Source organism: Pithys albifrons, chromosome Z (genome assembly GCF_047495875.1).
Source record: "Pithys albifrons albifrons isolate INPA30051 chromosome Z, PitAlb_v1, whole genome shotgun sequence".
Classification (NCBI taxonomy): domain Eukaryota; kingdom Metazoa; phylum Chordata; class Aves; order Passeriformes; family Thamnophilidae; genus Pithys; species Pithys albifrons.
In genome coordinates, this window is record NC_092497.1 from 25,425,834 (window position 1) to 25,453,342 (window position 27,509).

The window sequence follows — 27,509 nt, forward strand, 5'->3', positions numbered from 1 at the left end:
GAATCAAAGTTAGATTTCAGATAGGAACTAGAGTTCAAAATTAAAACATTTTCTTGCTCATCTTGTTCAGGTATCTAATGAATGTAATCCTTTTTGACTAAAGGAAATAAATATTACTGTACTGGGTAGTATTTTGCTTTATCTCCTATTTGCCAAGTGTTTCGGTAATGTACATTTTGTAACACTACAGCCTTCATTGTTCTAGCACAGTCACAAGGTATTCAGGACATAAATGATGCTGTTGTCTAAAAGGCATCTTGCAGCTTCCACTGAAGGGTTGCTGAAGGAGTGTGTTAGGGCTTAATGGCTCAGCAGACAGTAAATCAGTTTGTTATGTCTCCTAACTGCACCTCTGCTTGACCTGTACTTGTCAGAGGCCTTCCTGCTTCTGTGAAGTTACCCCTGCAGTGGTCCTTTTTGTGTTTTCTTCTTGTGGTTCATGGTCTTGATCTGTATCCAGTCTGTGAATGTGAGATTAGATTGTTTATACCTGTGGGGGCATAAAGGGCTAAAAAACCATCAAGAAAATAAAATCCCCAAGTTCACTCTGTTTTCTAGTCCTTATTGCATATAGTAAATAGCAAGTCAACAAGCAGTTATTTACACATTTAATTTAACAAACTGTTAGAGGAACAAAGGATAGAGTAGATTTGGATATTCTTTTTCCTTGGATTTGGAGTTAATTATAAGGAGATAAATATTCATTGCTTTGTATGTGCCGTGGTTCTAGTGCTTCTGTGAGACTGAATAATGGCCATCATATTTATGAAGATATCAGCTGAAGCAGTAGGCAAAGTTATGCTATCTGGTGGCACATTCAAGATGCTGAGAATGATAGTCTAAAATCAGGTCTTCTGGACCTGTTTGGAGACATAATATGGTTAACTGCTGCAGCTTTTTCCTCCCTCTCGTCCCTCTTGGTCTGTTCCCTAGCAAAACCTGCTTCAGAAGTCTTACTTTTTGGGAAGAGATATGAAGAATAATTATTCCAAAAAGAAACCATACTAAGCTGTCTTCAAGACTCTCTGAATCAGAGCCAAGTATTAATATGTGATCTTTCATTGCAGATTCCACAGCTTGTGGTGGTCTAAAGTGGGTCAGTCTCTCTTTAATCCTTAATAGTTTTGGAGGACTAACCTAGCATCACCACTTTAGCTTAAGAAGTTACCTTTTGTCAGGTGCCATTCAATATTCCCAGAAGGCCGCCACATGTACTAACAGCACATGGTACACAAATGTTTTGTTAGCAGGCAACTCCCTATCTGAATAAGCTTATTCTTTGCCCCTCATTGAAAAACATCAATTTCCTCACAATTGGAAAACCAAAGTGCCACTTGTAGCCATTTTTAGCTTTTAAGATTGGAGAAAATACAGCTGCCTGTGGGTGGTGGTCCTTATGTACAGGGTTGTACCTATGTAGCCTATGTAGCCTTAAGTCAGCAACTTTCTAGGTTGTAATGAGGCTGTGCCTGGGAAATTTGTGTTAATTTGATCCACCTTTTGTATTCTCTCAGGGTATCTGGACTTCACACACTTGGTCTAAAAGAAAAAGCTCCTGCTACGTACATAAAAAAGACAAAAGCTTTTTTATTTTGCAGTTTTGTAGAATAAAATTGTGTGGTTTGTTGCCATAGGAATTCTAGAAATGGGATTGAACTGTATTGTTTGGTCATAGCCTCATGAAGTGCCTGTATTTGATTAATGCAATTTCTGAGTTTTTTGCAACTTCAAAATGCCTGAAATTCACAGGATGATAATGTGGAATTAGAACCGCAAATGTTTAATTGACACTAATCTTTGGATTCTTTCCACTTAAAGGCACAGAAGCTGTTGCCTTATATGAACATTAGTTTTCATCTCTTGATAGCTCTAATACAATACCAGCAAATCACCATGTGCCTTAAAGAATGCCTTTAACAGAATGGGAAAATCTTAGTGACTTCAGGACTGACTGAATGTCAGTGGTACTTCAGCTTTTTTTCACTTGGTGTAAATGTCAGGTTACTTTTGGCATTTCTGTGTACTTAAGGCCTGATAATCGTCAGACACACCACAATGTATTCAACTGGATCTAACAAAATGCACCATGTTATTTTTTTACTTTTTTTCTGTTCTTAATCCATTTGTTTTAGACATGCTTGGAGGGAGAATGTAATTAGGAACTATAACGATGTATAGAAGGGTTGAATATTGTTCAAGTGATACTTGAGACTGCACATTGATGAGAAGTAAATTTTTATTCAAAATTTTTTTAGTTTCTATTCTTTTTTGTCTTCAAGCAGGGTTTTTGAAATTTACTGGCATAATCTCTGTCTTAATGTAAAGATAGAATAGGTAATAAATATAGATGCCTTTAAATTCCTGTAAACCAGGACGTTTTTTCAGAGACAACATATATTGTGTGTTAATAATGCAGTTTTTGTTGCATAGAAAAGACACAATGTGTTTAAGTTAGTCAGATTCATTTTGCATTTGAAATAGCAAGAAACTGTCTGGATGGGAATTTGACTACAGTTAAGCCCTTTTATGAGATGGTATGTGATGTGTTAATTTTTTCTAGGTCTCAATCAGTAGTAAATTGTAATATCAGCTGAGGTACGCAAAACTTAAAGTGAGATGAGACCTAACCTTATCCCAGTACTTCATTAAAATTTCTGGTGAAATAAATGAAAGATCACTTTACTTCTTGAGTGTCTTAATACAAAGATTTAATTAAAAGCCAAGCTCTTAGTTAATCTAAAATGCAAAATTGGGAAGTGCAAGCCATTGTTAACATACCCTCAAGGGTAGCTAACAGGGAATTAGAGTCTATCAACAAGTCTGTGATTTCGTGCAAGTGTATTTAAATATTAAACAGGTAAGATGTTTACAAGTATTTTGATTGTTGAGACTCAACTCATATTAGTTAGGTTTTTACCCTTGCTTTCAGAAAAAAGTGCTTTTTGATAAGGAAGTACAAGAACATGAATATCTGCTCTTTCTGTTTGTCTAGTAGTTAAAGGTAATTGAGCAGCTGACGTGATTCTCTGTAGAAGGGAAGACAAGACCATGTGTGTATTTTATGCTAAAATGATTTTCTTTGAAAGTAATATGGCTAGTCATGTAGCCAGGTCTGAAAGTTTAATTGGCTGTTTTAGAGGAAACAAGTTCCCTTTTCTTTTAAATCCTGTATTGTTTCACTCTTAATTTTTCCATTCATTTACTAAACCTGAGAGACTAGCTTTGATGGGTAGGATTTAAGGCAAGATTTGTTGCTTAAGTGTCTTTTGGCATACTGTGAGGGACAGTAGTTAGCAGCCTGTGCTGCTCTGATATATAAACAACAATAAAAATGAAGTTCATTAGTGGTATTTGACTTACAGCAGTTAAAAGAAAAAATCCACGTTGATACTGAAAAGGAATCATGTCTGCTCTCCAAACCTGTAAAGCACAAAGAACTTGTGACTTGCATTCCTCAGTCCCAAATTAAATGTCCCAAAGTCTATCAAAAGCTGCATCTAAAGATAAAAAAAACATAATGTAGAATTGTAGTTGGAATATAGTCATATGGATGCTGGGTTTATTAAAAATGCCCAAACTTATTTCAGGTTTTCAGCTGTAGTTTTGATCTCGTTTTATTTTGTTTTGGTACGTACCACTGTTATGATGAATTTGTTATGCTGTTCTGATGTGATAATTTATTCTTAATTATAACATATACAACTTAATATTGACAGTGTTTTGGGGGAGTGGTGGTTGGGGAAGACCTTATGCAAATGTGTGAGTATTGAGATTTCTTTTGCAGACTGCATGGTTACTAGATGAAGTGGAGAGTCTTTCTGAGTGAGATGCCTTGATTAAAAAATGACCCTAGGAATTGGTGGTGGCTTTGTGATGAAGGTCTCGATCTTTTAAACTAAAGGAATGTATTTGGGGATAATGGGGAAAGAAAGCTGGGCTCTCCTCTTTTCATCACTAGGTTTCAGTTAATAATGTAACATTTCAGTTGAGAACTCAAATGTGTAGTGTAAGACAATGTTTTCTTAACTTATTGATTTAATGTTGGTAAATGCTTCACTTTTGTGGAAAAAATTACTGAGTTTGTGCAAATGTTTTATTGTGATAGATCTATTATCCAGCTATTAGAAGATAAATGACTGATACTTTCCAGTTTCCTTGCCTCCAGAAAATTGAAATAAGAAGGGGAATATCATTTGGGCTGTATGATTAGGACAGGTGGGGTGGCCATTAATTTAAGAGAGTAGAATCTTGGCAGCATGGGCCAACTTGCACTGTATCAATCAAACCTCGATGCACTTCTTATGATGACCCAGCACTATCAGGTTTTTGCAGCGTTAATTAGAATTCATGACAAAATAGATGCAAGGAAACATTTTGTACCCTTCATAATTTTATAGAAAATTTATTGTTATTAGAGGAACCATTTGCTTAGTGTGATTTTTTTCATTACCAGCTTGTCAACTAGCATAGATAACCTGGAGAAAATATGAACTCCATAGATTGGGTGTCACTTTTGTTGATGGTTCATATAGTTTACCTTGGAGCACAACTAATGGCTGAAGTTCATAGCAACAGCGCAGAAAAATGTGGCATCTAGTGGAAGACAAATGAACCATGTTTATTGCTTTAATATAAAAAATACATAAATGGAAAGCAGCATTTGAATTTGATGAGCTCATTGCTAGTTTTGTTGGAGTGATTTATATTTTCTCCTTATACAAAAAGCTACTATTGACACAGTGAGATGGAAATTAACTGACTGTTTTTTAGAAACTGATATTTTTTGGTTTTATGTTCTGATTGAATCATTTTGTTTTAATTCTAAATATTTTTATGGAATGTTGAGCGTTTAATAAACAAGATTATTAGCTGTTCCACTGATGTTTAGATATATAGTAGGATGATACTACAGAGGAAACAGTGGTGACTAGAAAATAATCTCATATTAAGAAAGCATTAAGAAATTTTCTCAGAGAAATCCTCTTGTCACCAGTGCATTTTCAATCTGTCACGTTCTTAATTTTTTTTCCCCATTTCAAATGAAAAGCCTAATTTTAGAAAATGCAGTAATGGGGAGAGAGGCATGATCTTAAACAGTGTCATGAATGAATGGCAATTCCTGTATTAACTTGTAAATCTAGGTACTTGCCACAGGAATAAAATGCTTGTTCGTCTAGTGCACTTCTTGCATTTCATAGCGTATGTTCAATTTTTTATTAATGTCTTCCAAGGAACAGTATTCTCATTGTAAACTGGAGTAAGTCACTGATGTGACTTAAAATACAAAATTATTTAGAATTCCTGTATTTCAGTTGGCTCTTTCTTTGTGTGAAATTGTTGTGTTTTACTCACAATAACTGAGCCAGCAATATTCATAGCATATATGTTCAGTTCTAAATTATCTGAGCTAGTGTTATATGTATTTTATGTCAGCTTTCAAACTAAATCATATCCAGATGAAAGAGAAGAACAGCAAAATGTTTGTTCTGGGTCACTAGTAATAAAAGGCAAGTGTATCCACTGCTTAATTACAGCTGGACATCTGTGTTGCCCTTCACCTATGAACAGTATTTTTAAATATTAGACTTGGACTGTTCTTAATAGTCATAAGCTGTTCTTTGTGTCAGTCTTGCCCCTGAGATGAGACAGTGATCTACAAAAAGTCTCTTTGTGTGGTCCAAAAGTATCATCCCTTTATTCTAAAGCTGCAGGTCTATTACGCTGTCCTCTGCCAGGTGGCCTTAACTGCAGTTCAGAGTTCTGCATCCCGATAAAGAGACCTCCCACCTTTCTAGTCCTCCATTCTCAGCTTCTGTAGCCTAATTGAATACCTCCTCAGGACTGATCGTGATTTGCCTGGGATTAACCGCTGCCTTCTGTGAGTTTTGAACCCCCATATAAGCACCAGATTGCAGCAGTTTTTAACTACACAATAGCTTACTGCTACACGTTATTGAGAAGAAAGTTTAGTACAGCATATAAAAAAGAGCTTTTGTTTTTGTGATACAGTAAAAAATAGCAAATTATTTTAGATGTAAAGTGTATTTAGCTCTATCAAATAATCAAATTTTGCTCCCTAGAATGAGTCTCATTCTTGCTGGGACCAGCAGGTACCAGTATGTGGATGAGGCTGGAGGCAATAAATGCAACTTCACGTTTATTCTTATTGGTAATTCATAAAATCCCCACTGAGCCTGAGACTTGTTTAGCATAATAGCAAGACTATATTCTGAGCTGTTTTCTTTCAATTGTAATGTTGGGCGCATACTAATAAACCACATGTCAGACAAATACAGGGAGAAAAATGTAACATATGAATATCATTGTATTTAATATTTGTCAAAAAGTACCATTTCAATAAACTACGCTTCTATTTAATTGCTTACTTTAAGTCATTGGGGAAATTTTAGAGGTTGAAATGCATATCCCTGGTGCTGAGATAGAATATGACATTAATTTGCTGCCAGAAGGCTATACTGCATGCATGCTAACTGCATACATATCAGCTGCTTCATATAAAGTCTCATCATTTTAGTTATTTGACTTAGCATGTACTCTGACACAAAACAAATCTTAATTAAAGCAATTAGAAGAGAAAGAATAGTAATTCCAGGCACACTGTGATATGCCCTTATAAGGCATGGTCAGCTTTTGAGCTTTTCTTAGAGTTTCAGTGACCTGGTGACAGAACTTTAACTGGAACTCCAGTATATGTTCCCTTCCTTTATTTTAAAAGAAAATATCCTGGCAGAAGGTTTTGGTAATCCCCAAGCTGTTAGAATGTTGATAATCTATTTAATTTTCTCATAAAAACAAAGCTATTTTACAACCATAATCAGCATAAGGATCTTTTTGTACAAAAAAAGATTTATTTCTTACGGAGGAAAAAAATTGTGTGAGAACACAGGAACGCATAAATAATCCATCCCTGTAATTTTGTTACTGGTAGGGAAATGCTGAACAACATGCAGAAATTCTGTTTGTGTTCTATGAGGGAAAGTATTATTATATCTATTGTATTGCTGATTTTTGTGCCCTTTTTTTTCCCAGAGTGTATTCATGGAACTCTAAATATTAAATTTCCTATGACAGTTAACTTTTTCTTATTGAAAGAGAAGTTCGAATTCTAGTAATGCTGGGGAACTTGCCCAAGCTCCTCTTTAGTTTGATCAGGCCAGTGTCGATGAGAGAATCCCAGAAGATCTTGTTGAACGTATCACTCTGTTTTACTTCCTGTTGTTTCCTGTTATTTGTGAATTAATTCTATGTTCTATAATTTATTTGGAAGCTAAAATTGTAAGAAAAAAATATGCTTACATTGCACTGTGTGTTCGGGGTTGGGAACTAAGATTTATGTGTGTCATAGAAAAAGCAAGTGTTTTCTCTCTTGTAATAATCTTACCCCAATTCTATTTTAAGTAAGATACCATTTCTATGGGGTTATTTTTTGGTTGTTGTTTTGTTTGTTTTTGCTGAATAGAAATAGTTTGAAATTGCTGAGAATCGCTGGTATTAATTCTGATCCTCACTTGTGGATGAACTGCAGAGGGAATACTGACCTTCTGGTTTGTATTTTGTTTTGCAGCTGGTAGCTGGGAGTGTCGTCATGGCATTTGAGGAAGTGTGCCCAGATAGAATTGACCTGATTCACAAGAACTACCGAAAACTCTGTAACTTGTTGGTTGATGTGGAAGAGTGGGGTCAAGTTGTTATAATCCACATGTTAACTCGATACGCACGTACGCAGTTTGTGAGCCCATGGAAGGTAAGCTTGTGACTTCTTAAATTACTAATGTGAGCCTACATTCTGAATTATTTCCATTGTTGGGATATTCTTAGACTTTTAAGATGCATTTCTGTGAAGACTTTAGTAAAAATAGAAATCAAATACATGAGTCTTAACTCTCTAAGACTTCACTAACGCAAGGGATCCACTCTTCAGAGTATGAAAATTGTTCTTCCAGGAGAGTTACCCATGATTTCCCCATGCCTGATTTACCCCTGGGCAGCAGAGAGACTCCATTTTCTGTGGTGCCTCAAGCCACGTGGCTCTTTGCTCAAAACAATTTTACATGAGCCAAAATAACAGAGGTTTGCCATTCTGTCCTGAAACGGTGTAGAATGTACTTTCTCTGCAGATACAAAAACCCACTATCACAGCATGACAAACATTGCCTTACTTACCTGGGCTTTGCTAATGTACTGATGCACTGTGTGAAGACTTGAATACATGTATGTGAAATATGCAATATAAAAAACAATGTTGTATTTTAATTTTATTTATGTAAATATGAGTGTACTCTAGCATTTGTAAAAAGAGATATTAAAAATACAAATCCTGTCACTTCTTACACTAAAATAGTGCACAGGTCAAGAAATTGATGCTATTGTTTCAACAGGGATTTAACTCTGAATAACAATCTAAATTAAAAGACAGAATATTTCTAGAAAGAACTGAATAAAATTGCTCCACAGTTCTGGTTGTTTGCATTTATTATAGGCTTGGGGATATTACTACTGTTAAGTTTTACCATTTAATTCGAAACCCATTCATGTTTAAAGATGTACATTTCAGTGCAGATTATTGTGGTTTTTAATTAGCATATTAACAATTTTTAAAGGTTCCTTTTTTCAGCATTGGAATAGGGAATGGCACCAGCTATCACTAAATTCTTTCAAACTATCTTTTAATACCCTTTGCCTGGGAATCAAGACTGAAATGCAGTGGTATTCTGTGTTAATGTATCTATAATTTATTATATGAAAATAATTATAAAGAGATGTGTTTGGACAAACGCTTAATTTCAGCCTGACTTAGTTTACAATTATATTCACTTCTTAAATAAGCAGGGATTATAATGAACATAGCAAAAATGTCAGAAGTAGAATCATACTTTCAGTTATATTCTGAAACATCGTTTTTCATTTCTGATGAAAATTAAGTTGTTTGTAAGAACACTTTTTTCCCATAAAATTGCTTAAAATAAGGAAAGTATTTTTAGATAATGAGACATCTAGGTTGTATGTTTTTCTAATGTCCTTGGGGCAGAATGTTTATTTCATGTTGCTTATTGGAAGAAAGCAGCTTACATTCTTCTCTCTGACATTTAGAAGGAATCAAAATTGATAATTTTCTTTACCTAAAGCTACAGTTCTACAATTTGTTTCATCCAATTTTAGTCTGTGACTGGACAAAGGAAGGTTAAAAGAGAAGGATGTCTCCTGTCTTGGACTGAGAGGTTTGAGGCCTTGATAGGATTTGGTTTCTTGTAAGACTATAATGTACTTTTTTCACTGAAGCTGAATGGATGACAGTTGTTGCTGTGGCTTCTGCTCTAGGATTATAAAAGGTTTGTGTGACAATACCGTCTGTGTCAACTGAAAATTAGTCATCAGTAGTATAGTATTAAGAACACTTGTTTCCACTTTCAAGAGCTTCAATGTAAAATTTAGTTTGTCTACCTAGTCAGGAATTAAATTAACAGATTTTTTTTGTGGTGCTAGTTGAAATGCATGCCTTCATCAATAGGTTCTTAAATGAACTCATCATACAACAGACCATCTTGTGCAGTAGAAGAGATTTTTAATTTAGTTTATTTGCATCATTATGGATAAGTATTTAGGCTGTTTATATGTAAATGTATGATTTGAGGAACAATTAAGTGTTGACAAAGTAGATTGCAGTCATATCAATTGCAGTGCATTTTCCATAATTCTTCTAACTGACATCTTTGATGATAAATAGTGGATGCCAAGTCAAAGCCGATTATACAGTGCACTAGGAATTCATGGTGCTGTCAGGGAGAAGACCGATTGACTTTAAATTTACATATTAATGAGAAGATTTGTTAAGAGGGTGCTTGACTATAGAAAATAACAGCATATTTATAGGGTACGACACTTTATAAATAAAGCTGATGCAGGAAAATGGAAATTAAACCTATCAGATTAATAAATTCAAGGCTGCTAAAATGCATATTTGCATTTTTATTCAGTGAAATTTACCTTTCTTTTTGAGAAACATATGTTGCTCTGTTCAGGTTGAGCTAATCTCTAGCAAGTAAAGGTGTAATGTTATGAATTGATTTCTTGTGCATTTAGAAATCTAAAGAAAAATTTGTAATACTTACCAGTTATGGAGGAAGATCTTGTTTAAGCAATGCACTTAAAATAGTTTCAAAACTTTAATCAAATTACCTGTTAAACAAGAATATTAAGTTTTATATTCCTATTTTTACCTTCTTTGAAAGATACAATTTTTAACTCCATTTGTGAATGCTGTGAGGAAAAATGTCCTTGGTTTATCTTATTTGTCTTAAAATACTTGGAGGATGTTTTTTAAATAGTTACACATGAATTTCATAATAGCCTTTTTTTCCTATATAAGCTGTATTCAGCTTTCACATGTGTTACCTGGAATGAGAGCAGACTCATATTCTGATTACCTGCTTGGGACTGGAACCAGCAAAAACAATTTCAGGTTTTCTGGAAAGTAACATACTTCATAGCAGATAAACCTGATGAATTCTAGCTTAAATGTTTTGCCCTGCTCTTGTTGCAGAAGTTGTTGGGACTGCCATGTTGTTTGCAACCATGTCCTGAACCATAACAGCTTGCAGCTTATTTTAAAATAAAGTGGTGGTTGTTTCCAATGAATGCATTGAGTTGCAGTCTGGCAGCTCAGAAACTGATTTTCAGGCCATCCGTATTTCTGCAAGGAGGTGAAGGTGGCAGGAGGTGGTGGCTGCCTTGGTTGTCCTGGTACACAGATGTACCACAGGCGTGTGTGCCATTTGGGAGGGGTGTCTTCTAAAAACAGCTGACTTGGTCAGAAGTGCTGACAGTCTTTGTATCAAGCAGAATGGTGCTGGGAGGTGTAGTCTTGCAAAAGAGCAGTGACTCTCAGGGCTGCTCAGCTTCATTTCAGGCAACTGACCATTACATAAATAAACTCTCTTGGCATTCATTTCGGACTGGTGAATTCAGATTGATCATGGACTTTAGTTATAATAAAGTTGCTGCTAAGTACTTAGGAGAAGCATATCTCTAGCTTGCATTTTTAGAATTGATTATTGAAGTATTGCTCAATTTAGAGAGCACAAAATTTGGCATAACTGATGAGGTAGGAGGAAGGGAAGGGGGAATTAAGCCTGAAGAAAATTATCTGGAAGCATAAGAGTAAGGATTTTTACAAGAAATATGTGAAGTGTTTGAATTTGTATATATCCAGAACTATGATTTGAAGAAAGTAGCCCAGCTCTTAGTGAATTACAGAAAGAAACAGATTGAAAATATTGGATTGATAGCTCTGACAAAATATTGAGGTCCCTTCTGACCTCACCTGTTCTGTGATCTCTTGTCTTTTGTTGAATCCTTCAAAATGTTTCCTGCTCTTGCAGTGTTTTTTGTAGTATCCTTTAGTTAGGAATTCTTAGTGTATTCATATAGGTCTTGGTTATGTGTGTTAGAATTCAGTGTCTGGTGGCTACTTGAGTCAGCTCAGCAGCATCTAATACTGCTTTAAATATTTTTAAGATTGTTCCCTGTGTTGTGGTATGCATTGAGTGATCTGTAATTGTGAATGATAAAGCTTCAGGCATAGCACAAAGGAAATACTGTCTCTTCTTAAATTTTGTAGAAGTTGTTGACAGAGTAATGAGCATCCTGAATCACTTCTGCTACTTTACTGGTTTAATAAAGCATCTAAATCTGCTGCTGAGAGGCTGACAACAGAAGAGAAAGGTGTGTGGAGGGTAAAAGCCTACTAATAACTAGATAAAGCAGTAAAAATTAAGCAAGCTTAAATATTTTAAAAATATTATATATGTATGTTATTCATTTAATAACAAATCAGCCTGAATATTCCTTTCCTTTCTTTTGTAATTCAACTCTCAGTAGAGGATCTAGAAGTTTTATTATGCTCTCCTGCCATAAGAAAATGAGTAAGGAGACATAGAGGCATATTTAAGAAATATTCAGAAAAGCATTCAATCTTTTAAGGTAAAATTAATCATGGTATATTCTGTATTACTTAATTAACATATCATCTACAGTCTGTTGTAGACTTCATTGAAGTTTCTTTGTAGATATATCAGATAATAGTTTCACTGATTTTTTGATTTTATTTCATTTTCTCCACTGCCCTAAGACATTGTGAGTCCAGAGAATTTTTTTTCCTAGTGATCCAAACTGGTCATGTCACATTCCACTTCTGCTAAGCTGTCCTCTTCAGACGCAAGAAAACCAGTAGATTTACTTGACCCTGATTTGCCTGACAAGACCAACTAATTGAAGTTAGAAAAACTAGTTTACAGTGCATTTATTTCTTTCATTTCTACTTATTTTTTCCATTCTCAGTGTACCTATCAGAATCCTCAGTCTGCATTGGGGCAGTCTGGATTCAGTAACTGTTCCCCTTTTTATCAGAGTGCACTACTGCCTGGCCAGGTTCTTCTAGATTTTCATGAAGTGGGGTTAATGTTTATTATCAAGTGCACTTATTTGAAGATATTCAGTGAAGCATTTGAGGCATAAAATTGACCAGCTGGCTATTTTACTATCGCATCAGTTTTATCATATGTACTGCTTAATAAGATGAGAATAACTTAAAGCATGGATTGATAACAAAAAATTACCTCAAGTTGGTTGTGGAAAGTTGATTACTTGAAATTCTAAACAAAACTTTTTTAGTCATTATGGGTATAATCTAAGACTGTTTTCCTGATCACTGTATAATAGCCCCTTCTGCCACTGAATGGGAGCATTACTGTTTTTCTGTCTTTACTCCATCTTCTCACGCTCTTTTCTTGTGTAGGGATAGTGTTTGTAAGGCAGTCTGGATAAAGGAATTAATCCAGCAGAAGAAAAACTGAAGAGAGGGTTAAATTTCAGGCACATTAGTTTCCTGGTTTGTTTTGCTTTGTGGCTGCTAAACACTGTCTGCTGGTGTAAGAGTAGTACAGTCTGTAGGGAGAAATTCCATTTATCTTTTCAGCAGTGTATTGCTGTGGTTTCTCTTTGTCCCATGATAGGCTTGCAGTGGAATAGTGGCAGTGAGTAGAGTCTGTGTATACAAGTTCTTTAGGACATCTGTGCCGACTCAAATTAAGAAAGCAAACCCTGACTTTCTCACAAATTTGAGCTGCAGCGTTCGCATGTAGTCCATGCAGTGCTGTAGTCTTACCTTCTTTACTCTGAATGATGTTATTTTTATTATTTATGTGTAGGATAAGAGGCATTCGAGGTGTCTCTTACAAATGAGTTGTTAAAATTGCTTTTATCTCTGTCTAAATCATTGACTTACAGAGATGAAAGTTAATTGGAAGGAAACAGAAATATTTTTACAGACATCTAAATATCTATAACTGCTTATAATTTTTCATTTAAATATCAGATGTTGCAGATCCCCACCATACCATGAGTCACCAAATTTTCTGGCTTTAGTTTTTGCCATTCAAATGCTATTTCCTTGTAGAAAATTGTGTAAGCAACATGAAATGAATGCTGTGTTAGATTACTTTGAAGCCTTTCTGGATGCCAAAGTGTTCATGGATTCTGTTCTGACCATCTCTCTGTGGGATATTACTCTCTTGGCTAGTAACTTGTGTGGTCTTTCATTGTTGTACCAGAATTTTCTCTGGGTAATTAGACGAGTTGCAAAATAAGCTTCCCTAGCTACTTTGCAAAAGTAAAAAATTACTGATTTTTACACTGTTTGAAGAAGACTTACGTGAGGTCAGACCTCTACTCTGAGGAAACTAAAAAAGTCCTGATCTGATCCTGTACACTGCTGTTTGTAGTATCAGGTAGAATTCTTGATTGGTTACAGCAGATCTCTAAAGGACTGTGGGGAAGAGTAAACATAAAAAATTCCAAATTATTTGAATCATTCATCTCTTTGACAGTGTAAGCACAAGTCTGTTCCAGTTCATGATTGGAAAAGTGCCAGAAAAGACGACTAGGGGCAATTTAGGCCTGAATTGTAGGAACATGTCCTTTTATCATGAGAATAAATATAACAGCAGTTCTTAGTGTGAGAATACCAGTAAAGTGAATCCACAGATGTTTTAAGATGCTTTCAGCTCGTTTGGCAACTTAGGCATTAGGATGAAGGAGAAGAAGTTCTGTAATGCAGAATTTAATGTCTGTTGACGATGTTTAGATGAGTAGGGCAAGCTATCTGGTGAGGATAGCAAAGTTCCACTTTTCAGATTGCTGATCTAAGTGCAGGTGCAGTTAGCATTCTTCAGAGATTTCAGATAATTTTGTGTTTTGGAAATGCGAGTCTCCTAACTAATGTCTAGAGCTAGGGCTGTAGTCCAAATACAGTTTAAACATCGGGTAAACATTTTGGTAGCTGTAAACAATCGTAAAGGTACATGAAAACTCAAGATACAAGTCTGTTTGCATATATAGGAAATATTCTTTTTAAATTTACTTATTAAAAGCATCCCTTTTTTCCCAGAGAGAAGGAAGTTGAGTTTTTTCAAGGAGTAATTATATATGATTTGTTGTAACTAGACTGTATACTTGGAACACTGCAAAAGGAGAAGTACTGTGAACAATTGCAGTTCTGTGCAGGCTGACGGTATGTGAGATTCCTCTTCTGCCATGCCTTGCCTATAATTCATGAGTAGTTGTGACTACTAATTCTAGAGCATGCAGAATGGTTGCAGTCCCAAAGTAACTAACACTTAAATTGTTTTCTTCATGGTTCACATATTGTGCGACACTGTGGAAGAATACTCTTGCTTGACAGTTGGTTCATATATGCTTGCTGTCTTCATGGCTTATCTGCCTCTTCAAACACTTAAACTGATATGAAACCTTAACAATCATAAAAACCTGAAAAACAGCTCAAGCACTGAACCAAATATCTGAATAAAGTTCCAAATTCACTTTAATTTTTGGACTAGAGAAATAAAATTGTGAACTTCTAGCTAGAAGCAAATGATACTTTTTCCTTTAATTAATTCCTTCATCTTTGCTCCTTCTTAGTTTTATTTTGCAATTTTTAATTTATCCCTTCCTGTTCTTACTTGTACTTTCTGCCTCTTATTCTCTAAATGTTTTTTTTGTTCTTTCTTTGAATCTCTGTTTTTGCGCTGTCGTTACGTGCCTTTTCTACACAATATTGAAAGGAACTGGTTTTTTGTGGTAAGCGAAAGCTATTTTATGCCTTACTTCCGCTTCAAGGAGAATGAAACTGTTTTGAATAAATGAAAGTGAGCTAAAAATCATAATGAATGGTTTTAATTCTAGCTGTAAGTGTAACAATACTTTGTTACAACAGTAATTGGACATTTGGGGTTGCTGCAGAAAGATGTTCATTACTGCAGCATAGTTAAGTCTTAGATCCTATTTTTAGACACCAGTCCTAGACTTTAATTGCTGCTTCTTAGAGAAACAAGAATGAGCAGTTCTTCGGTTTTCACATTAGTTTGCTATGAAGTTACTTAGCACAGATGTTACTGTAATTGTGATATATTGGGGAAAATTTAATGTTCAGTGGACCTCAAACCCGTACTTCCACCTGTGCATTGCTCTTGTTTCAATGCTGTAGTATAAAACTTTTATGAATATAGGCTTTCTGAAGAATGTTTTATATTTTTTTATTTATTTTTCACTAATTCTTTTATTTTGTTACCTTTTTGAGTTTATATTTAAAAACTATGTAATTGTTTAAGTGAGTTTTTAAAAGCCACTGTAAGGCTGGATTGAAGAATTTGAAGAGTCTTTCATGTAATAAATGAGTTTATATACTCAATACTGTATGGGGAAATTGTGGGGCAATTTTTAGAATGAAATAAACATGTACCCTATTACACAGGGTATTCTATAGATGAGAATATCATTAGTAAGCTACAAGTGAAATTTGCCTTATGTGTTGTTGATCACGTAACTTTTACATATGCCAGAAGTTAAACTAAGAACAATGTGAGTGAAAATGCCTTGATATTAAATTTCACCTGCCACAGTCGGATTCTCAAGCCTGAGTAGGTATCTTGGTTTCTTAGTGTGGCTTAGGTATCAAAGCTTACTATATTTAAAAATAAGAAACTTTTTTGAATTGTGTATAAAATCTCTTTAAACTAGTAGAATTTTTATTGTGGATTCCTTAGCCACATTAAAATTTGGCTTTTTTAAAGAAATGTGAAAATATTTTGCTGTGTATGAAACATGCAATTCCAGAGGCTAATATCACAAAGTAAGCTGACTTGGAATACAAGTCCTTATACTGAACAGTGTCTCAAGGATGCTGTGCGATAGCTGTTCACAGGGATGTTAGAACATCAGTCTGTAAACTGCTAAGAGTACCAAGCATGTGCTTGGGGACTTTGTGCTATGGCTTTCTTGTTCGCCAGAACTGAACTGAGACTAAAGCTGCTGTCTGAACGGCAAAGAATAGATGCCGTTGATTACTTCACCTCATTTGAATCTTATTTCTTGCAGCTTTGAAATATTGTCACATGCTGATACAGCCCTTTTTTACAGGTAGTGCATAATTGTCCTGAGATCATCTAGGTCTGGATGATACTAAACTCCAGATTATTTAAGTCATGGGACTGTGCAACTGATCTTTAGACCATGAAACCGCTGCCACTATCTTGAGCCTTTATGAAATAAAACTCTAGGAGTTGGACTCCTGTTTTCCCTCAGTCGTTGAACCTCATTGAAACAGCGTGGTGGTAAAATTCGAAGTCATTTTAGTGAAGGGATTAGTTGACCTCAGAACCACCTTAGAACATGTATAACCCCGTGAGATTAAATCTGTGGGAAAATGATTATTTCTGAGTGGGATGCCTTTTGGATGAAAATGCCCTGGCTTTGGTAAGTACCCTGAAAACAGGAAAGAGCATCGACTTGTATGAACACGGTGAAAGCAGAAAGGAAGGGAGGAGTTTTCTAATTCGAACACTTCTTATCCCATTCTGCGTTTTTAGATCATAGATTCTCAACTTGCCTCTTTTCTTGTGCCTCTTGGCTTTTTGTATTAAGGGTTGTTGAGACTGTATGGCCATTGAATCGTAGAAAGTCTGGTTAAAAATTTCAATGGCAGTCACATTGCAAATCCTTTTTCATATTGTATCATTTCCTGGAAGATGTTTACATTTGAAAAATAATTTGCTTTTCAACATCATGTCGCTGTTTGTCCAATATGAACTTTATACACTGAGAGTTAAAATCAGAAAATATAATTGACAGTGTGACCCAAATATTTCTTCAGTTTTTCCCAACAACCATTTACATTAATGCTTCAATTTTTATTAGCTGAAAGTATGTTTGTCTCTTCATATAAAGTTTTAAAACTCACAAATATAATTGTGTGCAAATCCCATATCAAAACCTGAAAACTGAAGTACCAGTTTCCATTGTAATTTATTGGAATTACATATTCTGTATAACCGTATGATTATATTACATTTTCAGGACAATTCCAACACACTCATTTGAATTAAGTCGTAATCTGAAAAATGGTCTTCGTAAGAGGGCACTGTAGGTTTGTTCTGACAGACCAAAGATAAATACTTTCCAGTGTTCTGAAAACCATCTCTGAAGCAAATGGAGGGATTTAGGTAGTCAAGTTCACACACAACATTAAATTTTCAGATCTATCTTGGAGATTAATGTTTTAAGTAGAAAACCGCTCTGTGCATTGTGTACCATTTTCCTTCTTAAAGGATACTTTTCATGATGCAGCAAATGGTTACTGATCTTGGTGGGCTAAGGGGGTTTGGTATTGCAATCAGATTCGCCAGCTAGTGAATAGTCCCCAAACTGTTCTTTCCTGCAAAACCTAACTTCCAAAACTCTCTTAAGAACAGTTTATGGAAATAATACAGAGGCCTCTGGAAGACAGCTAAAATCTTCCCTGCCAAAGATTCTATTGCAGCCATCAAAAAAACCCCAAAAACCAAACAGCTGTGAGTGTATTTCCTTATGAATCTGAGGAGAAAAACTGAAGTCCTATAACTTCAAATCAGATACCCAACCTACAAATACAAATATTTGAATCAGCTTTTGAATAAGAAATGGATTTAAGGCTGGTGAAGTAGGCAAATACAATATGTTTATGCTTTGGATTTCGTTGTAGCTTTACTTTGACTCAGTTCATGGGTCTGGGAAGCTCTGTTTGGAGGTAATTGTAGCATTGACATAATGTGTGAGTGCCTTCATAAATAGAGTCACATGTTCAACTTTTATGCCATATGAAGTGTAACTTCAAGCAAAATCTCAGTTAAATGTTAGCTCATTTACCTAGGGACTTTAAAAACAGGCTAATGGAATTCGTTGTCTGTCAGTTTCTTCATTTAAGCTGTTGATACATTATAAAGTATGTCCCTAAACTGTATGCCTGGAGTAATGTATGAAAGAATTAAGGCATGTTCTTTCACACTGAAATATTCACTTCCCTGCTGTGAATAAATCACAGTAAATAGGGAATGCAGAGTCTCTTTGCAATTCCTAGACTGGAATGCTAGTGGTCTCAGTTTTTAATCACGTTATTCTCTCAGGGTTCTGAAGTTTTTAGTAATTTTGCAATTTAGATAAGCTATTAACTGCACAATTAAATCATGTGCTACTACAAACTGTTAAGTGTATTTAATACAGTTTAACTAATGTTTGCCACTGGTCTGTTCTTCTCCCCTTACCACCTACTTCTTTTGAAAATCCAGTAGTTCCAGTGATCCTATGACCACAAAGTGAGACAGATCATTGTACTCATCCTGGTGAAAACAAAAGATGCCTTTAGAAAAGCAAACAAAGCAACAAACTTCTGTTGGACTGATTAGTCTTAAGTCAACTCTGCATCTAAAAGCGGTGAGATGACAGGACAAAGCATGGGAGATTTGCATCTACTCCCATAATTCTCATGCTGTCTCTCCAGTGTCAAAAAGGATCAGAATATTGTGAAATTTTTTCTGATAAAGTTGCTGGTTGTCATCAGTTTGAGCTCTACCTATAAATCTATAAAAGTCAAATTTGATTGTCACCAATATCTAGCATTTCTTCAATGATATGTGAGGAAATGTCTTCCACAGTTTAGTGTAGGTACTCTGAAGATGGGAAAGAGTGTAGGAAATTATCTGTAGAAGCTGCCAGTTGATGATTCAACAATAATAGTTAAAACAGGAAGTCTTTCATCTCTCAAATTGTAGGAGTCTTATTTTCAGTCCTGTGCTGGCAGTAAAAATATTAGCGTTAACAGAGCTTGTTTTATACCCCACTCATACTTTCTTTTCCTGATTGAAGTTCAAGGTAAGGGACGTGCTTTTCTGTTTGCTGTTCTCCTAACACCCCTACTGCTGCTGATGAGCATGAAGCCCCTTTCTTTGATCTCTGCACAAGGCTTTCCCCCTTTGTCAGAATGCACAGAGGCTTTGATTGTCCTTGCCTCCTTGAAGCTAGCTCTGTGCCACTTCAGAGGAGAGTTTTTGCTTGTCCCAGTTTCTTTGTTTAGTACAGGCTTCAATACTTTTACTGTAAAGTTGATCTGGCAGTATTTCATCTAGGTGTCTTAAGGTGAGGTTTTGCCTTGGTGGTCTGAATTCTTGGCTGCAATTCATGGCACTGCAGTTCGGTTTCAGGTTTTCTGTGTAGGCCTTAAATGACTTAGGAGAATCCTGAACTCTGTTCTGTCAAGAAATAAGCTAGTTGGAGACAGCAGAAATTGTGAAAGTAACTTGGTACATGCCAAAACAGTTACATCCAGCTGGCAGCTGGTCACCAGTGGTGTTCCCCTGGGATCAGCAGGGGGACCAGTGCTGTTTAGTAACTCCTTGATGATCTAAATGAGGAGATCAAGTGCACCCTTAGTTTGGAGATAGCACCACGTTGGATGGGAGTGTTGATCTGCTGAAGGATAGGAGGACCCTGCAGAGGGATCTGGACTGTCTTAGTTGATGAACTGAGGGCAGTAGTATGAGGTTCAATAAGGCCAAGTACCAGGTCCTGCCCTTGGGTCACAACAACCTCAGACACTGCTACAGGCTGGGGGAAGAGTGGTTGGAAAACTGCCCAGGGGAAAATGACCTGGTGGTGCTGTTTGACAGTGGCTGAATGTGAGCCAGCTGTGTGCCCAGGTGGCCAAGAAAGCCAATGGCATCCTGTCTTGGATCAGCAGTAGTGTGGCCAGCAGGACCAGGGCACTGTTTGTCCCTCTGTACTCAATACTGGTGTGATAGTTTTGGCTTTAGTTTTAGCTAGACCTTAGTTCAGCAGGCCCAGAGAGTCTACGTAGATTAGAGGGGACAAGCATCACCTGACTTAAGCAACCAAAGAGATATGCCATTGATGTCAAAATCAAGTATAAAAGAAGGTGTAGGAGGTGCCTAGCTCTCTTTCCCCTTCGTGGCTGGGTGCTGTCACTGTTGCTTGGGGGTGTTGGGTCTCATCACCACTTCACAGCAGTTTAGTTTGGGAAGTACCCATTTTTTTTGTTGTTGATTTTCTCATCTCTTGCTGGGTATCCTTTGGGGGGAGCTTGTTGGGGTGTTTTTGTGAGCTGGGTGGTGGAGAACGTGTTGTTGGGTGGGCAACTTGGTGGTGGTTCTTGTTGTTGGCTTGATTTTTTCCCACATTTGTAAATATATGTATTACATATATTCTGTTTTTAATTGTCTCTTTTTTGTATAATGTAAGAAGCTTGCTATTTTGGGTTTTGTTGGGTTATTTTTCTCCTCTTTGGTTTCTTTTTTACTCCCTCCTCTTCCCTTGGCTGGGGAGTGGAGTCTTTCTTTCTCTGTGCTGGGCATTTGGCATTTTGTCAGGTCAGCCTTACACAACTGGTGAGGCCACACCTCAAATCCTGCATTCAGTTTTGGGCTCCTCACAGCAAAAAGGACATTGAGGTGCCAGGGCGTGTCCACAGTAGGGCAGCAGAGCTGCGGAAGGGTCTAGAGAGTAAGTCTTAGGAGGAATGGATGAGGAAGATGGAGTTATTTAGCCTGAAGAAAAAGAGGCTTGGGGGAGACCCTACTACTCTCTACAGCTATCTGAAAGGAGGTTGTAGCCACGTGTGGGTTGAGTGACATGACGAGGAAATCGCCTTAAGTTGCACCAAGAGAGGTTTAGTGTGGGTACTGGGAAAAATTTTTTCACTGAGGTTTGTCAAGCACTGGAAGGGGCTGCTCAGGGAAGTGATGGAGTCAGAATGCCTGGAGATATTTAAAAGACTTGTAGAAGTGGCACTTAAAGACATGATGTAGTAGTGAACTTGGCAGTGCTGGGTTGATGGTTGAACTCAGTGATCTGAAGGGTCTTTCCCAACCTGAACAATTCTGTGATTCTACATGTCTGCCTTGGGCATTGAATATAGTCAATAGTTCAGCTTGAGGCTTAAGGGGTTGTGAGTGATTGAATGTTATCACATTGCCTGGTAACTGGTCTCCATGTGTGGGATGATTAACAGAATTTGAAACAACAATTCTTGTACACAAAAAAGCCTGCAGGCTTTTATCTTACAGTCTTCTGGCACTTTTTCATAATACTTTGCTTTTCTTTCCATGGTCTTGTGCAAATCTTGCAGTATTACATGTCCTCTTTGTTTTAGTAGGTGCTTGTGCCTGTGAATTCTGACTAATTAGGAATTCATCAACTTGATTTTGATGAATTTCAGTTCATTAAACTTATTTCCCTGTGTATCATCATCCTTTTTCTGGAACATAATTATTTCCTACCAGATCTTAACAAATCTGAGAGAAGAAGAATGTTCTAAATCTGCAATAAAATACATGACTATGAGGAAAGACCACAATTAATACTTCTGCTGTAGGGGTGTGAAGAAAGTGATTCGATATAAAGAGTTTAATGAGATTTAAATTAAAAATGGTTTTATAAGAATCATATGTTGCTTTATAATTAGTTGAAACTCTGCTCCAAGTATGTTTCTAATGAACAGTTCTTTAACAAAAAGTCATAAGTGTGAGAGTTCAGGCTGTTCCTTTGCAACAGTTAGTAATGAGTTAAATACAGTTCCAACTCTGTATTCCTGTTGAGTTCAGTAGTAGTGATGTGTGTGTCTATTAGCAGTGAAGGCAAGAAGGCTGAAGACTGAATCAATGAAGGTTGAATTATCCTACTCCTGTTACAGGAAGCTTCTTCAGTGCAGGGCTGTGACTCACTAGGATCAGGAGTTTTGCTATCAAGTTACATGTCCTGTAGCCAAGGGAGAAATTCAGTTGCCACTAGTCTTGATTTAACATCCTGAATTTTTAGTTTGGAAGTGTGACTGACACAAAGATTTGTGGAAAGAGAAGTAAAGAAATTAAAGTACTTCAGTTACTATTGCATAAGAAATCCAGCAGTTTGCTAGAGATTCCGGAAAGCACTGTTGGCTTCAAGTAGTAAAACTTCCCTTCCCATTTCTTCTTATTTTTTTATTTGCAGTGTCCTTTCAGATTATAATAAAAACCACAACAAAAAGAGAACCTTAATGTACTGTCACTTCTTCCCTCCTCCTCCCTTGTCCTCTTAACCTCTGTTGAAGACACTTTTATGGATTCTTGCACTATACCTGAGTTTTGAGCAAGACGTGCAGCACTGATTCAAAGTTACCCTTGCATAATTTTCTGAAGACCTATGTCTCATTTTAATTTCTAGCTATTTTGTCATTCACTTTTGATAATATTGGTACTATCAGCTGTTGTATTTAAAATTAAAAAGATTCGTCTGTAAAGTAATTCTGTCTTTCAAAAAACAGCATTTGGGTATATGGCTTAAGTAATCCACTTTAAACCATTGTGTACGGTTGGATGTTCCTTAGATAGTTGGACAGAGACTTCAAAGACAGACAAGCAGAGCTATTGGTAGTGTCAGTGTCGGGTGCCAGCAAGCCCATGGTAGTGTGAATTGCTCCAGCTGCCCAGGTAGGTTCTTTGTTGCAACTGGATATTCTGGTAACAAAGTGAGATGGAATAATTTAGAAGTGCAGGTACACTGTTGGATATAACAAGCTGTGGAAGTTGGTAACTTATTTTTTAAGAAGTTTTTTAATATTTAGTACTCTCAATATTGGTAATCCAGACAACAGCATCTGAGATCTGCTTTGATCTTGTCTTGATGGTTTCCATCTTAGTTTTCTCTAAGTTTATGGAATTTTAAAGCAAATTAAATTTAAATATAATGAAACACTTCAGCTATATTCTTTATCCATTTTGGGATCAACAGCAGAAATCTTAATATTTAATTTACTGTGTTTGCATAAGATGTGTTCCTTTATGTTCTTTTATTTAGTTCTATGAAGTAAAGGAAAGGCCTAATTTACTAGTATTTCAAACTTTAATGAATTCTTTCAAAGCATATTGTTTTTTTAAGTGACTTTAGGCTGATTTTTCCCAACTTCATTTAAACAGTTCAGGGATTTGTAGTTCATCAGAGAAGACTAGGCTCAGAATACATAATGTTTTACCCACCTAATTTCTTAAAAAAAAAAATCTGTCCTTGTTTTGAGATTTGCTATTTTCGCAGATAATTTATGTATTGCTTGAGAGGGAAGATTGCACATACTTGGCATTGTTTTCAAAAAGAGGTGGAATTATAAGCAACTTTTCAGAAATGTGCATTTTGGATGATAGGCTTTAAGTTCAGAGATGACCAACATATAGACCTAAAATAGTTTATAGAGTAATAATGAAGGTGTTTAATTTGGCAGTTCATCTTATTGCTAAAGAAATTTCGTATATGTTGTTAATCTGTTTTCATGTCAGTACATCTGCTGTTTTTAGCAAATGGATAGAAAAGCCAATAGCTAATTTAAAAAAACCCTGTATAAATCTTGCATGCAAATAAGGTGTTCCATGTTACTTTTGAGTGAATATAACCAGTTGATTCAAGCATTCTGTGAATGCCTTTGTCACTTTGTGTTTTGGTAGGTTGATGAGGTGGTGGACGAATATAATGAAAATAATTTCTATGAATCTGATGAAGAACAGAAGGAGAAGGATCAGAAGTTGAAAACCACCTATACTATGGACCCAGATCACAGACTGCTGTTACGAAATACAAAGCCCTTGCTTCAAAGCCGAAATGCTGCAGTATGACTTATTCCTTTTTGATGAAAATGTTAAACTACTAAATATCTATGTTTCTAGAAAATTTAAAGGATTGCAAAGTAAAATCTACACCTCTCTAAAGGTGGAGATAACACTCCTTAGTAACTCTAGGAGAGGTATGGTGGATCTGTTTTGAACATGACTTAGCTTATATTCAAAACACCTGCACTGATTGTGATACGTGCTCCAGGTAATACGGACAAACAAAATATTAGTGAAAAAATAAGAACATTTGATTCCAACTTAGGTGGCATGTGTGGCTATACTGTTGCTGGCTTTTAATCTGAAAGCTCTCAGCAGCAAGGATGGCACAATCTGTCAGTTTTACTGGTACAGATCTACAAAGAAAATCGTAGGTGTTACTGATTTATTAATTTGTTTTTTCTTTCGAGTCGCATATTTTAAAATTAGACAATTATATACCTGAATTAATTTGTTGGTTCAAGCCAGATGCATAGTGTTGTTGCCTTGGCAGGGTTCTAAGACAGATATAACACTGTGAGTATAGTATATTCTGCATTATTTCTGTGAGATTTTAAAATACACATGCATTTTTAGAAACAGAAAAAGCCATGCTGATAGTGAATCACTGTGATGTTAATCAGATTACAAAATGTTATTTCTAACTTCAGCTTGTCCTGAGGTTAGACTAGGATGTTTTCAGAGAAAAGTCACCTTGATTCATACCACTGCAAAACCAGTTACTGCACCATGACTAAGTCACCTTGCAACCTATTCTTGATAAACTAAGCAGATCAGGTTTTAGTTCTCCATTGGAACAAATTTCTAGATTCCAGCTGATGTCTGACTCATTTCAAAATCACTTCTAATTTGCAAGCAGATTTCGGAAACAAATCGATTAAATTTTTACAAGATTGTGCTAAAAATCACTGTTTGATGTCCATATTCGTAATTTCATGCAAAGAACAAGTATATGTTATGTGTTTGTCATCACACTTCCCTGAGAAAAGGTTTAGTTACTTTTTGCCCACATTTTATAAACAATTTTCTTTGTAGCTGTTAAGTATGGTATTGATTTGCACCTTTATGATCTTTAACCCTTAGTTTTTACTTTGTGCTGGATTTGATATTTTAAAAGTTGCCAGTAAAGGCGGCTGTTATTTTATAAATTGCATAATAGAAAAATGGAATGAAATATTTTATATAGAAACTAGGTAACAGGTGATATTGAACTTGTATTAATAAAATAAGAGCACAACATTAGTAGAATTTTAAAACTGTATTTCTTCATTAATTTGTACAGGTGATTTTAGCAATACTGACTTGTTAGGGATGACATCAGTATGTTTACAATCTGAATTACCTACTCTTTTTTCTCTCTTTGTGCCTCTTCCTGTGACCTTCTGTTTATTATAGCATGCAATAAATACTGGGAGGAAGGGAAGATACTTAATTAGTAAAAATACATTTATTCTGGTGTTCTTCCTCAGTGTGCTTTGTTGATTCTGAAGACTGTAGGTATGCACTTTGCTTTCTGGAAGAGAGTGAGTTGGCAGTTCTGCAGTTGTGAAGCAAATGTGGTAGATACATATGAATGATTTGAAGTTAACATGTTGTTCTGAATGTTCTTCTTTCAGGTGGTAATGGCGGTTGCACAACTTTACTGGCATTTGGCACCAAAATCAGAAGCTGGTATTGTTTCTAAGTCTCTGGTGCGTTTACTCCGTAGCAATAGGTAGGTCAAGTCCACTTTTTTGTGAGAGCTTTTGTGTATACTTGCTTAGCCGTAATTGTAACAATTATTTCACTATTAGTTTAATTTTAAAATTGCCCTGTAATACTCACTTTTACTCAAAAAAATTAGGATCATTGAAACTAATTCCATCATTTTCATTGCCACATCCAGGGATGATTCAGTATTGTGTTTCATTCCTATGACTTCCGTTCTGGCAAGACTCATGGATGCCTGGTGTTATTGAAATAAAGGCAGTACAAATTGGTTTCCTTAGTGCCTTGGTTTTTTTTTTTATTATTGAAATTTATTGGACATTTAGTTCTGCTGAGTTCCTTACTGTCTTGCTAGGCACTAGAGAAGTCTCCTGATGTATATTTTCTTTTCTTTTGCTTTAACACAAATCTCAAAATAGATGAGTTTGGGAGGGACCCCTGGAGATTATGTAGTCCAACCCCCTGATCAAGCAGAGTCCCCTGGAGCACAATACTCAGAACTGTGTCCAGTCAGCTTTCGAATACCTCCAGGAAAGGAGACAACATATTCATTCAAATATTACTTGATGCTACTTATTCTCTTGTGTTTCATTAATCCTTGAACTGTTTTTAAAGAAAAAAGTTGTGTTTAATTCAGGACTTTTAATTTTGGCTTAGTAATTTCATTGTTACTTTATCTACTTTTGTATGAAGGATCTCGTTCACCACATTTCATAAGATTGTTAAAGTATTTTTTTCATTTGTGTTTTGTAGCTTTGGCATAGTATGCCAGTATTTTCTGCAATAAAATTGTTTTTTCCATGTATACGTGTGACCATATTAAGATGTTTTCAGAATACCTTTCCAACTAGATATGGCATTTTTGGTTAGAACTTCACTGTGAAGATGATTTACATTTAAAATTCCTCATTTGTGTTGAACAGGCAAAAGGGTTTTTTAAAAAATTCACTTTTGTTCTGTCTGGTAGGTTTACTCAGATGCACTTTAAATTTTGTAAGCTCTGGCATCATAGAGTTCTCTCTCCCCCTGTGAACTTCTGTGTCTTACTCACGACTAATACCTTATGGTTTAAAAATTAGTGAAGCAGCCTAGATATTCATGATTTTATTTCAGATAAGAATGAATCACTATTCTTTTTGTGATTGTTTTTGTAGTACTGTATACAGTTGAAAGGATTATTTGAGTGTAGTTTTTTGCTCATTTATACTCAAATTTCCTTAAAAGAGAAGTCACTTATTTCCTTTACCTTAACTAGTGCTTAAAATGTCACTAGTTGTCTAATTTTGCAATGTTGAATAGCTTTGTCTGTTTCCTGTTACCATTCTGGGTGAAACACTTTTACTATTAGAGCCACTTTGAAATAACTTCAAGGGCAAACAGCAAAAGCTTATGTGCCTATGGCCTTTAAATTAATGTCAACTAAGATATAATCTAGTTAGAGTGTGAGTGCCTGAAAGAGCATTTCATAGCAATTTCCAGTCTTGGTTCGTCGTGTGAAGCTGATTATTTCCATGTACCTATGTAAGAATTACATAAGAATAGGTTTAAAATACCCTAAGTACTTCTCTATTATTATATTTCTTTGTAAGTAACAGCTGCAATTACCTTAGGGCTGTAAGACAGTTTTGAGTAAGAGGAGATAATGGATATGATGATCTCTATTAGGATATGATTTGCAGCATGCAAGGATTTGAGGACTCATAGTTCAGAAAAATTGTGTGTAGATTATTGCTGTGTTTTTAAACAGCTGGTGGCACAAACTGGAGT

At 35.8% G+C, this 27,509-nt stretch overlaps 1 protein-coding gene across 2 annotated transcripts in view; it reads left to right on the plus strand.

Annotated features, from left to right (window-relative positions):
• AP3B1 (adaptor related protein complex 3 subunit beta 1) overlaps positions 1-27,509 on the plus strand; it is a 157,426-nt gene that overhangs the window by 35,388 nt on the left and 94,529 nt on the right. For both annotated transcript variants that reach the window (XM_071580024.1, XM_071580026.1), the window contains exons 7-9: positions 7,586-7,765; positions 23,874-24,035; positions 25,652-25,749. In XM_071580024.1, coding sequence (XP_071436125.1) covers positions 7,586-7,765; positions 23,874-24,035; positions 25,652-25,749 — 440 coding nt within the window. The remainder of the gene's footprint in view (positions 1-7,585; positions 7,766-23,873; positions 24,036-25,651; positions 25,750-27,509) is intronic.